At 42.1% G+C, this 13,231-nt stretch overlaps 1 protein-coding gene across 1 annotated transcript in view; it reads right to left on the bottom strand.

Moving 5' to 3' along the window:
• The window catches only part of col7a1 (collagen, type VII, alpha 1), a 65,708-nt gene that overhangs the window by 17,511 nt on the left and 34,966 nt on the right, over positions 1-13,231 (bottom strand). Inside the window, exons 73-98 of the mRNA XM_046076279.1 lie at positions 11,811-11,936; positions 11,433-11,642; positions 11,312-11,347; positions 11,183-11,227; positions 10,958-11,074; positions 10,799-10,870; positions 10,630-10,674; positions 9,731-9,766; positions 8,677-8,712; positions 8,540-8,584; positions 8,405-8,437; positions 8,206-8,268; positions 8,032-8,067; positions 7,322-7,402; positions 7,114-7,182; positions 2,840-2,875; positions 2,546-2,605; positions 2,380-2,424; positions 2,020-2,055; positions 1,241-1,276; positions 1,098-1,157; positions 904-1,029; positions 743-814; positions 579-614; positions 430-489; positions 276-320 (exon numbers count right to left, since the gene is read on the bottom strand). Coding sequence (XP_045932235.1) covers positions 276-320; positions 430-489; positions 579-614; positions 743-814; positions 904-1,029; positions 1,098-1,157; positions 1,241-1,276; positions 2,020-2,055; positions 2,380-2,424; positions 2,546-2,605; positions 2,840-2,875; positions 7,114-7,182; positions 7,322-7,402; positions 8,032-8,067; positions 8,206-8,268; positions 8,405-8,437; positions 8,540-8,584; positions 8,677-8,712; positions 9,731-9,766; positions 10,630-10,674; positions 10,799-10,870; positions 10,958-11,074; positions 11,183-11,227; positions 11,312-11,347; positions 11,433-11,642; positions 11,811-11,936 — 1,662 coding nt within the window. The remainder of the gene's footprint in view (positions 1-275; positions 321-429; positions 490-578; positions 615-742; positions 815-903; positions 1,030-1,097; positions 1,158-1,240; positions 1,277-2,019; positions 2,056-2,379; positions 2,425-2,545; positions 2,606-2,839; positions 2,876-7,113; positions 7,183-7,321; positions 7,403-8,031; positions 8,068-8,205; positions 8,269-8,404; positions 8,438-8,539; positions 8,585-8,676; positions 8,713-9,730; positions 9,767-10,629; positions 10,675-10,798; positions 10,871-10,957; positions 11,075-11,182; positions 11,228-11,311; positions 11,348-11,432; positions 11,643-11,810; positions 11,937-13,231) is intronic.

The raw sequence follows: 13,231 nt of genomic DNA, 5'->3' as shown, positions 1-13,231 counted from the left end.
CAAAACATCAGCCAGGAAGCACAGGAACTGAGAAGTGGTCTGTGGTCACCACCTGCAGAACCACTCCTTTATTGGGGGTGTCTTGCTAATTGCCTATAATTTCCACCTGTTGTCTATTCCATTTGCACAACAGCATGTGAAATTGATTGTCAATCAGTGTTGCTTCCTAAGTCGACAGTTTGATTTCACAGGAGTGTGATTGACTTGGAGTTACATTGTGTTGTTTAAGTGTTCCCTTTATTTTTTTGAGCAGTATATATATTTTTTTTTTTTACCGTTGGTCCTCTCTCCCCATCCAAGCCAGCACGACCCTCTTCTCCCTAAGACAGGACAGAAAAAAAGCACACAATACACTGATTTTAGTTTCTATCATACAAACTCATATTAGATCACATCTTTAGTGATATAGTGATGGAACCCATGTCTTACTCTGGGCCCCGAATCTCCTCTCTCTCCTCTGGGACCAGGGACTCCAACGCCAACTTCCCCCTGGCAACAGATATTATATGTACAGCCTTCAAAATTTCCTTTAATATTTTAGCAGGTAGGCAGAAATATGTGTCTGCTTAGATTCCCACCTTGTCCCCTTTGACCCCGTTGGTACCAGGAGTGCCCTAGAAAACAAAGTATTGATCATATAAATCTCTCTGACCTATCACTTTTTAAAAACTTGATTTTGGAAACCACACTGAAAATAGCCTAATACTAATCACAATGTAACAAAAACAGGCTCCAAACTTACTGCCTGTCCAAGAGGTCCAGGAGGACCTGGGGGTCCAACATTTCCTGCACGGCCTGCAAAGCCTTGAAGACCCTGAAAATGAGACCTTAATAGTTGAAAATCATACCACAAAAGTGAAGACTGAAAGCATACATTACACAACAATCAGCTGCTCCACCAACCCTCTCCCCTTGTGGTCCAGGAGGTCCTTGTTGTCCAGGTTCTCCTCTCAGGCCAGGCAGCCCAGCGTCACCTGGCTTTCCCTGTAGCCCTGGAGGACCAGCTGGACCAGGAAGGCCTTGATCTCCCTGAAAATAGGTCACAGTTAGATTTTGATCTGCGGCACATCTGATAAAACACACCAACTGATACTCACCTTTAAACCTTGAGGCCCTACCCGACCAGGAGGACCTGCCTGTCCTATGCCCCTCTCTCCCTGCAACACACATTTTGTCATAACTGTCACATGGACTGGGTTTGATTTCAGGTAAATTAATAAAACACATGACAGTAGCTCACCTTATCTCCTTTGGGCCCAGCAGGTCCCTGTGCCCCCTGCATGAAAAACACATGTGAAAATAAGAATTACTGATACAGTATTGAAAAGAGAACAGAAAAAAATATGAATTATTGTTTTTTAATGGATATTAATAATAATAATAATACCAATGTGCAGTTGCAGTCTAAATAGTAATTTCTTGCATGTCCCCCATATATCCATTTGACATTCATTATTATGCTGAAGAAACGTTTGGTTGTCCTTATAGTTAACATGCCTCGCTAACCTCAAGGACGACAAATAATCAAAACCTCAAGCATCAGAGGAGAGTTGACACTTTCAGATAGAAGGTCTGGAGACTTTAATCACACTGTGATAGTAAAATGGTTGATTTATATAATATTAAATAATTGGACTGGCTTTGGAAAGAAAGAGCTTGAAAAAATAATCCCAGTTTAAAATGTGTGGCTAAAAAAAAAAAGGCACAAAACCCCAGAATACACTGCATCATCATATATCTCCTGCATTTTAGTGTGATTTCTGGATAACAGAAATGTCATACCACTAAAACATACTGGCATGAACGAGCAGACACATGTTAAATATCAATGCTGCACATGCACACAGCTGGATGTTTGCTGGATTTGAGTAGTATTGTAATGGTGGCATTATTACACCGTTGTCAGTTAACAATGTGAAGATAGATGTACACATCAAAACCACATTCAGTAATACAACACGTGAGGCTCAACACCACAGAATAAATGCAGAAAACAAGCAGTAGGAGCTGATTACTTACATCTTCTCCAGGCTCTCCTGATTCACCAGCCACTCCCTAGTATGACAACAGATAACAAGTTGTCAACATGTTACGTTAACAGTAAATTGTTTTTGCCTGCGCAATACCCATGCTGTCTGATCAGCATCTTGATACGTCACACCTGTGACGTGGATGGATTTTCTCGGCATAGGAGAAGTGCTCACTAACACAGATTTTGACAGATTTGTGAACAATATTTGAGAGAAATAGGCCTTCGTGTACATAGAGAAAGTCTTAGATCTTTGAGTTCAGCTCATGATGAATGGGGGCAAAAACAAGTGTTGCGTATATAATTTTGTTCAGTGTATGTGTGTTGCTCTGCAGCATGATGGTACTCACTCTCTCTCCTTTGATGCCAGCAGCACCTTTGTCTCCCTTGTTGCCCTGAAAGACAGAAGTTATCATACAGTTTGAATGACTGAATGAAAAAGCACGCAACATTTTCCCAGTCTTGTGTCCCTGGTTGAGAGCAAGCCTTCGGTGCAAGTGTTTCAGTCAGACTCACCCTTTCTCCAGGTACGCCTCTTTCTCCAGCTGTGCCTGGCAGTGTTTGACCAGGAGGGCCCTGCATTAGTCATAAGAGAAGTTGTCAGCTGCAGTGTGTGTGTGTGTGTGTGTGTGTGTGTGTGTGTGTGTGTGTGTGCGCGCGCACGTGCGTGCGTGCATATATATAAAACAATAAAATAGTACTTGAGTATACTATGCATCTACATTCAGTACTTGTACTGAACAGTCAACAGCTACAATGGAAATATGATTAATGTAGCTACTTCTACTGATGCCAATAGCAGTGACTCACTGTCTCTCCTTTGGGTCCAGGGGGTCCAGCCACAGCCTGTCAGAGGTCAGAAAATGGAGAATATAATAGTAATTACCTGTGCAGCATACTATGAGTTCTTGCTGATGAAAAGCCACAAATGTGCGCTTAAAAGCATATCAGCCCAACTCCTCCTGCTTAACCACTGGAACCATGGAAAGTGTTTTCTGCTCTGTAGCAGGCAAAGGTCTTACAACAACATGCTTCAGACACAAAAGGCTTGTGTTAATAATATGACTATTCAATTGTACTAGACAATATTAAAAGAAACACTAGGCCTTGATTGTTAATCCCACATTTCTCTGTCTTGGCAGAATAACACGTTCGAGAAAAGTTGTCTGGGTCAAGAATGAGTAAATGAAGTAAAGTGGAGGACCTAGTTCATATACTCAGAAAGAACAGAACCAAACAATTCCTTGCAGATATATTTTAGAAAGCTTCAAATGTGTCTGTTATGAAAGTCCATCGATGCTGTGGAGGAGGAAAATGCAGTGTGTGTGTGTGTGTGTGTGTGTGTGTGTGTGTGTGTGTGTGTGTGTGTGTGTGTGTGTGTGTACACAAATGGTAGGGCTGCTGAGCAGATGGACCAGCGTTGTCTGGTTATTTATCAAACTAGTGAACTCACTGACAGTGTCACCACCGCTCTGTCCAAGGTGCTTAACCTAAGGCTGTCAGCAGTGACAGAGCTGTCACGTTTCATGTCAACATCACATACAGCAGGCAGCAATGGCAGCGAATATCGAGCATGTGACAAGCAAGCCCCATCTTTGTGTCTTTTTCTCAGATACTTTTTACCAGCAGAGAGAAAGTACAAAACTGGAAACCAGAAGCTCCAGCCAATAATGAGTTTATTTTTTATTTCATAAAATAGGACAGGGTGTCTGGTGGCATCGCAGTCATGACGCATACCCTATGCTGTGATCACAACATCACACCCCTCTATCTAATAATTAAGTTACAATATGATAGGAGCTTAGGAAATATATTCCCTGAGAGATCATTTAAAAGCTTTTAAATCCACACTTTGTGCAACCTGCTGTAAAGAGCTACTCTAGCATATGAGAGGAGAACAGCTAGATAACATGTTTTTCATTGTGGATGACCAACACCTTTCCATGGTTGAATAAACATGTGCATTGGATGCTTAATTAAACAGCTCAAGCTTTTCTACATACTTCCAAACGGACATTTCATCTGTGAAACAGCTGTACAAGTGTGTACAAGTACAAAGTGAGTCACTGAATTCCTAGAAAAATGCTTAGAAAACACTGCTGTTGTGAGTTAACAGTTTGTAAATGTGTGTGCTACTATTGTCATTAAGACATTTGGCAGCAAACCTGATGTTCTGCATTACAAAAAGCTGTGCTCCAGGCTAAAATGTTTGACTGCTCATGGCTCAGACGAGGGGGAATCTGTTGCACAAGCTAAAGCAGTACAGTGCATTTAATTTTAAAATAAAAGGTGAGGTGCACACATAGGTTACTAATAGTTTACAAGTTACTTATAGTTTAGTTGCAATTTAATAATTGTTTATACAATAAATTTGTTCTAGTTGGTGTTAGTATCTGCAGCGTAATGATACTGATATTGGAAATAAAAACACAAGTCATTTAGACTCTGATGATGTGACAAGCCCTGCAGAGAGAAAGTTATGCATGCATGTGACCTTCTCTGTCATCTAGCTTAACTGAGATCCTCATCGGCATAATTGGCACAGACTTTGTCAAGCAGAGCCAATCCCTATTAACAGATGTCTGCAGTCATTCAAATACAGACAACTGGCAGGCATTAGCAGTCAGTGTCAGTGGTAAGGTAGCTTCCATTTGAAGGTCAAGCAGCGCTGACAAATTATCTGGAGTTCAGGAAAAGTGTCTTTTGCACCCAATATTTTGATGCTTGTATATTGTAAGGAGAAATTCAATTTGTAGAGGTCTTGAACTGAACACTGAACATCTAGTTCATTCTGCTTTGCCTCTTCTGTGCTGGTTGTGAGACTTCTCAAGACAATATCTTGAACTAGCATAGCAGAATATATCATTCAAGAGTGTTCTCCAGCCTCTCTTTCTTGTTAAACCGTATCAAGTCCCAAATGAGATTCTTACCAGCCAGGAATAGTACAATATATATGCAACAACATATATATGAAGAGATACAAGATAATCCAGACCCCTTACAGACTGACAGGCTGGTGGAGTGCTTTAATAGAACACTAGAGACAATCCATATCCATACATTTATGCAAGGATTTAGTTAAAATTCACAAGCCTCCACAGCTCCACAGAGTTTTCCCCCATATATCTACAATCAATGTAAAAAGAGCTGAACTGCACCAGAGAGGCCTGTGATGGTAGTGTGAACACAAGAAAGAGAGACTAGATAGGTTTCAGACATGTGAAAACTAATTTTACTGGGTCAGCAAGTGCCAGAGAATTTGCTCTATGAATGTCAATCAATAACAGTCGTATAACAGAGAAATCTCACTGTGACAGCTTGCACCGAGAGTAGAAGTTCTCAAATTACTGCCCAATACCAGCACAAAAAACTCACGAACTGACCAGGGATGTTTACTATAATATTACAGGAGGTAGCTCACTGACAGACACCATTTCATTTTATTTTATTTGGTTTGAAGATATGTCTCCTGTTTCTGGCTGGTATGAACATTGAGAGAATTTAATGAACCATATATTTAAAAAGCATTTTCATATACACCTATTCTCACCTTCCAGTCCAGATAGTGTTTTCACCAGGATATTCATAAACCGCATCTAAACATTTCCCCAGGTTAGAGGTAAGTGGTCGAACCAGAGGGCCGCACATTGGGAAGCAAAACCTTGCTCAGGAGATTTGTTTGTTTGTGTAACTCTATCATCGCATCGTGTTTGACATTGCAATGTAGAACACAATTTCCGAATTCAATGACCATTAAACACCTCATACGACTTCGCTTTGCCCATGGTATATTGACTTTACTGGATTTAACCACAGGCTACTGACAGATCCCCTCATCAACAGAGTCAGACAGAACATGTCTATATCCTGTTGTTTTCACTTTGGGAAGTCATGGTGTTCCTTTTCTTTCAGCCTCAAGGTTCACATTGCTGCAGCCGAATCAGAGATATCAGAGTTGAAATAATAAGAGTTTATAGAGACAGTTAGCAGAGGCATATAAGCAACTAACAGTGTGACTCCCAGCTAACTTTAAGAAAGGTAACACTAGGGCTGGGCGATATATCGGTACGGGAGGTATACCAATATAATTTCAAAAGAGCCATGAAATTAGACAATACCTTTTATACCGATATAGTGTGATGTTGAGTAAATTGTCGGTCTACCCAGGTTACAGTAGGCGACAGTGAACACACCAGTCAGATGTTATTTGTTAGCTACCACGTTGGTTTTGTTTTGATAGGCTACATCGTCAACACGCCTCCTCAACATGCAGCTCAGCTGCTGCTGTAAAGGGAATTACCGGAGGAAAAGTACAGAAGTTTTTTTTTCGGTCACTTTATACAGTCTAGCCTACTACTGATGAAGAAAGTCACCGAAGCGGACATACAGGGAGAGAGAAACGCTAAAGCCCCTTTTCCACTGCATGGTACCAGCTCGACTCGCCTCGACTTGTTGCCATGGCGACCAGCTACATTGAGGGTGCTATCTCCGGGTACACTGTGCAATGGCAAACGGAGCACGGCCAAACTGAGTAGAGTCGAGGCGAGGCGAGTTGAGCTTGTACTGGTAATGGCGTGTTTGCAGCAGAGGTACGTTAGGTCTGTGAGTGTGACGAAAACTGAAGGAGGGAAATTCAATCAGTGAGTGATAAGTATAATTAAAACGGTGAAATAACAAATAAGCTAGTAAAAACATGCTGCTAACCCCCCCCCCCCACGTTTAGGAGAAAATACCGATATCTATTTTATACCGGAAATCTGCCTAACAATACCGGGATATGACTTTTTGGTCATATCGCCCAGCCCTAGGTAGCACATTGCGAGGGAACATATCTGGAGCACCGTGCAGCCGCAGCCCTAGGTGGACAAACAACAGCAGCCTGACTGCGAGCCCTGAAGGAAGACACCTAGTGTTGTGCATCAGATGAAAACTCAAAGTAGGAAGCTAATAACAGCACTACAGGAAGGTTTTTCAGTTACTTCAGGCAACAAATCATTCTGGAGGCAGTAAAAGCAACAACAAAACCAATTTCATTGACGGTCCTTTTAGCCAGAGGCTGCTTGGTAGATGAAACATGTTCTCACCTTCCCTGGAGGACCGCTGTCTCCCTGCTCCCCCTTTAAGCCGGACTGGCCAGGAGGTCCAGCAATGCCCTGAGGAACAAATTGCACAATGATGACACAGAGGAGGACCTGATAAAAACTGCACAGCGCACACTACATGAACACAAACATTGGAACATAAAGAGACACACATACACACACACACACACACACACACACACACACACACCTGCTTTCCTGGTAATCCAGGTATTCCTTCTTTACCAGGCACCCCATCTCTTCCTGGGACTCCTGGTTTACCTGCTTCACCCTGAGGAGCAGCACATACATCACTATATGTATTAATTACAAGCACATGCAGTCACATTTAGATTTGGGTGTACTACGAAGGTTGTAAATGAGGTGTCTTTTATCCCAGTTAATATGGATCAGTTAATATAAATGGGTTGTGAAGAAATGTTTTTTCCCCCTAGGTTTAGATCTAAAGTGTTTGTATTTTGTGTCAGATTCTTCAAAACAGGAGCAGGGATGTTCCAGTTTATTTGCGTATTAAATCTACTCTAATGAGGTCTTCACTTATTAGTATTACTGTAATATAATTATTAATTATTAACAGTGAGATATTACTACACAAACAGCCAACTATTTCCAACAAAAATGCAACTGCCTTTGGTGGTAGAAATGTTTGTTAAAACAGTCACTACTGAAGGCATTGCTTATTTTTCAGCTGAAGGTACAACAAATCATGTTCTGTATCAAATTATGAACACAGAACGCAGCTGAAGCCACCATTTATCAACAAAAGCTTGGTGCATGTGTTTTGCCATTTTTATTTAGTTACCTTCCCAGTTCTTCAGTTATAACTGAAATGCCTCGGGCTCAAAAAATGTTTCAGTTTTTACACCTCACTGTTCTCCACTCTGCAGCCACAATACTCACCACCTGCCCTGAGAGTCCTGGGGGGCCCTGCGGACCCTGCAGGTTACAAATAAATACAATGGTATGAGGGAACACAATGTGATAGACACACAGGGGGATTTTCGGTAAATTTCAGGAGAAAACATGAACGCAGTTTTTCCCTGAGGAGTAGACGTGATTTATGGGACCACTTACTACAGCTCCTGGTGGACCTGGTGGTCCTGGCAGACCTGTGCTCCCTTGGGCACCAGGAGGACCCTGCAGAGAGGACAAATAAGCTCAGAAAATACACAAAATGACTTCACAGTCTGGATTGTTATGTAACTAGGTACAAGGGCAATTGAATCTTTTGTTTAAAAAAAAAAAAAGTAAAATACCACTGAGGCTGTTTTACCTGGACACCAACACCTGGCTCTCCTTGATTACCCTGAGAAAAACAAACTTTTTATGACTTTGTCCAGCCAGTAACAAACAAAATAATTTCAGTATATGCTGTAACAGGTAGCATACTGAGATGTTGTCAACTCACCTTCACACCTGGTGGACCTGGAAGCCCATTGGGACCCATGGGGCCCTAATTGAAACACAAATCACCAACATATAAACTGTTGTTGTTAATGGCAGAGTGTGAACGTGTATGCATGCTACATCGTTTGTGATACTTACAGTTGGCCCCCGTATGCCAGGCTCTCCTGGGTTTCCCTAGAAGCAAAATAGATAGTTATATACAGCCACATCATAAAATATTTACTAAAAGTGCACAAAGGCCACATTTTAAAGGAATATTCTGATATTATTAGCTGGCTTGACGAGAGCTAGATTAATGTTTGTCATTAATGACTTCCTGGAGTCTCTGTCTGGTTGTGTGGCAACCTAATGGTGACGACAAAACTCCAGGAAGTCCCCACGCAAAGCAAACAAATACATACCACATAGGAAACATATTTATGCATGAATATGTTTTATAAAATTGAGCATGTAAAAAAGTATATACTTTTCTTAAGTACTCAATGGACAACGTGGAGTTAACATAAATAATACACTGACGTCAATGTCAGTGATTGACAAGAGTGTCTTCCTAGGAGACGCAAATATACAAATGTATAAACATCTGACTGACTCATGACAACAGGTAGGACAATACAAACACAGGAGATCAAAAAATGTCAAAAAAAAGACACACTCACATGGTAAGCTCTGAAAAATCAGTGCTGTGAGAGGGATAAGCGCACAGACAGCAGGCACAGCTGCATGCACGATAAGCAGACTCAAGCCAATCAACAACACAGTACTTTTTGGAGTACACCCAATTTGGATCATGGCGAGAGCTTTGCACGCTTAAAATTCAACTTCAAAACTTCAACTTTTGACATGGGTACAGGTGGTCTTGATTAATATTTCACGATGAACTGATCAAGGTCTGACTTTTATCCTAGACACATAGCTCCCAGAAGGATGTTTCCAATACAAATGAATTAAGATTAAAGTGGTGAAATTTGCCTGAAGGTGCATGCACCCTCGTGATAGGCTGCTAGTCTCCTGTTGTTAAATGCCTAGACATCTTTCATACTACTTGCTGCCTAAGTTAAAGACCACTAGCATCTCTACAGCTTTGGTCCATTCCCCCTCCTCCCTTTTGTATCCGATTCCACGGGGACAGTTTCTCCCAGCCCTCCCTCCTCCACAGCTCAAGCATGCCAGCCAGCAGCAGAGAACCTACCGGTCTGCCTAGAACTCCTGGAAACCCAGGCAGGCCCTGGAGAGGATGAAAGACAGAAGAAGGTGGATGACAGGAGGGTGGGGGGACAGGTGGGAGGAGAACAGTTGGAAGAGGGGAAATGGACAGAGATAAGGCACATTTGAGAAAATAGAGGGAGTTTGAAGAGTCAGGTGTTAGCCAGGTGTTAGCCAGCTGCAAAAGATTCCTGTCTAAGGATCTATGAAGCCTTGGCCCAAGAGGGGGAAAAGAGAGCTCCATCAGCTTAGTGCTTGCAGCCAACCCAGTGGTTTACTCTGAAGAGCAAGCCTAAGAGAAGGTCCCTTTGCTGGTTTGCTGGTTACTCACTGGTTGGCCTTGAGGACCAGCGGGCCCTGTTGGGCCCTGCTCCAACATGGAGGGAAGGAAAACAAAAAGTGTGAGGAGGTGCTTAATATCTCTCATCTCCTCACATTTATGCTTGACCCAACCAAGGAATCTTAACATATGGTATAAAACATTACAGAGTATGTTTGGGCTTTGAGTCATCACTGTGATCTGATTTTGAGTGGAATCCTACTGGTTTCATATAAGGTAAGCAAGTGCATTGTGTCTTTCGTATGCATTAATACTCCTTTATTTACATAGCACAATTATACATTTATAAAGACAAATACACAATAAGTAAGAATATTATAAATACATTATTAACTAGATATGATTAACTATATATTGTTACTTTCATAAGAAAAAAATCACACTCACCAAGACGGTTGAAAGAAATATTCACTAAACACTAAACCAAGAAAATCATAACCATATCATGCTCTTTGTGGAAAAAAAAAAAAAAAAAAGCACAATTTTGTCAATTTCAACTTCACCATAAATAGGACATTATCTCACTGTCAGTACTTCACACTTACCGGTTTCCCATCCTGACCAGGTTTTCCTGGTCCTCCTGGTGGTCCCTGAAATGACAAACCACAGATTGCTTCTTATAAAATGTGTGGTAATCAGTAAATTCATAACCTGATTTTCTCGCTCTCTTTGCAATTTTTACAATGTTCTAGATTACACCTTGAGCCAGCTCACCTGCGAGCCATCACGTCCTCTTTCTCCAGACTCTCCTCTGTCTCCTTTATCACCAGGAGATCCCGCAAAACCCTGTTAGACACATTAAAAGTAGCTAATTTGCATACAGACACATTTGACAGTGTATGACATGACATATGACACGGACATGAATCTTACCCGGTCTCCTTTAGGTCCTGGTGCTCCTGCAGAACCAGGCTCTCCTCTCTGTCCTGCAACTCCTGGAGGGCCTCGGGCCCCAGGCGCACCAATCAGTACTGAGTCAGCAGATGCCCCCTACAGCACACACACACACACAAATAAATATTTACTGTATGAACTCCATTCTATTTACTATGACTCCATGGTTACGCTACAGCAGAACGAGCATGAGAAGGAGTTCACCTTTTGACCTGGTGGGCCGGCTGGTCCCGTTGCCCCGCTAGTGCCCTGAAAAAACAGAGGAAATTTTCCGTTCACAAAAACTACCTTCATGTGGATGAAGTAAACATAGTCAATGTAACAAGCACTTACAGTCTCCCCTTTGTCCCCTTTCACTCCTCTCTCCCCCTGAAATACAGATATACATGATATTAGCAGAATAATGTTGAGTCCTTGAAAAATCTTCAGTTGTCTACTCCACTCTCATCTTCACCTTATCTCCAGGTCTTCCAGCCTCCCCCAGTTCCCCAGCTCGCCCAGGAACTCCCGGTATTCCCGGCTTGCCTGGCTCTCCAGCAGGCCCTGGGGGTCCCTCTGGCCCTCGTTCTCCAATGGCTCTTCCAATAGGCCCAGTTGCTCCCACGGGTCCTCGCTCTCCCTGGTCCCCTTTTGCTCCTCTCTCTCCTGGAACACCACGAGCCCCCTGGTGCAATGAGATAAATATAATTTTTTTTCTAATAATGTTGATTAGACTTATGAATAAACATTGAATTGTGGTGCACCATCTGGACTTGCCATGATCTTACTGGTGGTCTTCATCAAGTTTAAAAAAATTTTCTTAAGCCTCCAAGATTCCCTTTGTAATACTCACATCTGCACCAGATGGTCCTCTCGGTCCAGATTCACCCCTGTCTCCCTTTTCACCTTTCTCTGCCTTCTGCACTGTAGGAACCTGCGGCGTGTCCTTCCTGTCCACAACCACCTTCAGATCAGACACCTGTGTGGAGGACAGAAAAGGGAAATGGCTGGCAAGAGCTTCTTGACTTTCAGCCGCAGGTACCTGTCTGTGAAATGCTTTGGACCACAGCTAAAAACAATCCATTTAGATTTCATCTAGGCAGCTGGAAAGTTGCTTGTAATCAGTGTCTTTTGTGTCACTTTCACCTGCGGAGCTAGAAAAATGCAAGAGTCATTTTAAAATGAATTCGCACATAAACTCTGAGATATATAGTTTTACTGTGAGAGACTGAGATCGTTTTTCAGCTGCAAGAATACTAAATGAGGGTAGCAAACTCCACACTGTCAGAGCTACATTTATTCAAAGAAGTGACAATTCAGTCCTCTCTTTATAATGCCCATAAACCAAGAGCTAATCCAGAATTTGAAAATTACAACACTGTTAATCTGCTTTTACTGGACCGAAGACATGTTTATTGTCAAACTAATAGAGCTGTTTGACGCAAGAAACAACAGCTGAACATGAATTATAAATACATCTGGAAGCTGTTAATAGTATGATGACATTTGTAAGGGCAAATGGACAAATACAACCCTTTGTATGCTCTAAGAAATGTTCCATTAGCAAGACAATTATGCTAAAATATGTATCCATATATCCACAATACAGTGGGGGAAATAAGTATTTGACCCCTTGCTGATTTTGCAGGTTTGCCCACTTACAAAGAATGCAACGATCTATAATTTTAATCATATGTACATTCTAACAGTGAAAGACAGAATCCCAAAGAAAATTCCAGAAAATCACATCATATGAATTTATAAAAATTGATAACCATCTGATGAGGAAAAACAAGTATTTGACCCCCTGGACAAACAGCATGTTAATATTTTGTAGAAAAGCCATTATTGGCCAGCACAGATGTCAAACGGTTTTTATAGTTGGTGACAAGGTTTGTGCACATTTCGGCAGGGATGTTGGCCCACTCCTCCCTGCAGACAGCCTCCAAATCATTCAGGTTCCGAGGTTGTCGCCTGGCAACTCGAATTTTAAGCTCCCTCCAAAGATTTTCAATTGGATTCAGGTCTGGAGACTGGCTAGGCCACTCCAGAACCTTGATGTGCTTCTTCTTCAGCCACTCTTTTGTTGCTTTGGCGGTGTGCTTAGGGTCGTTGTCGTGCTGAAACACCCATCCTCGACCCATCTTCAGCTCTCTCACTGAGGGAAGGAGATGTTGGTCCAGAATTCCACGATACATGGTCCCGTCCATCCTCCCCTCAATACGATGGAGTTGTCCCGTCCCCTTGGCTGAAAAGCACCCCCAAAGCATGATG

Source organism: Micropterus dolomieu, linkage group LG18 (assembly GCF_021292245.1).
Source record: "Micropterus dolomieu isolate WLL.071019.BEF.003 ecotype Adirondacks linkage group LG18, ASM2129224v1, whole genome shotgun sequence".
In the NCBI taxonomy this organism is placed as follows: domain Eukaryota; kingdom Metazoa; phylum Chordata; class Actinopteri; order Centrarchiformes; family Centrarchidae; genus Micropterus; species Micropterus dolomieu.
Note: the sequence above shows the minus strand (reverse complement) of the source record. Positions and strands in the feature narration are given on the sequence as shown.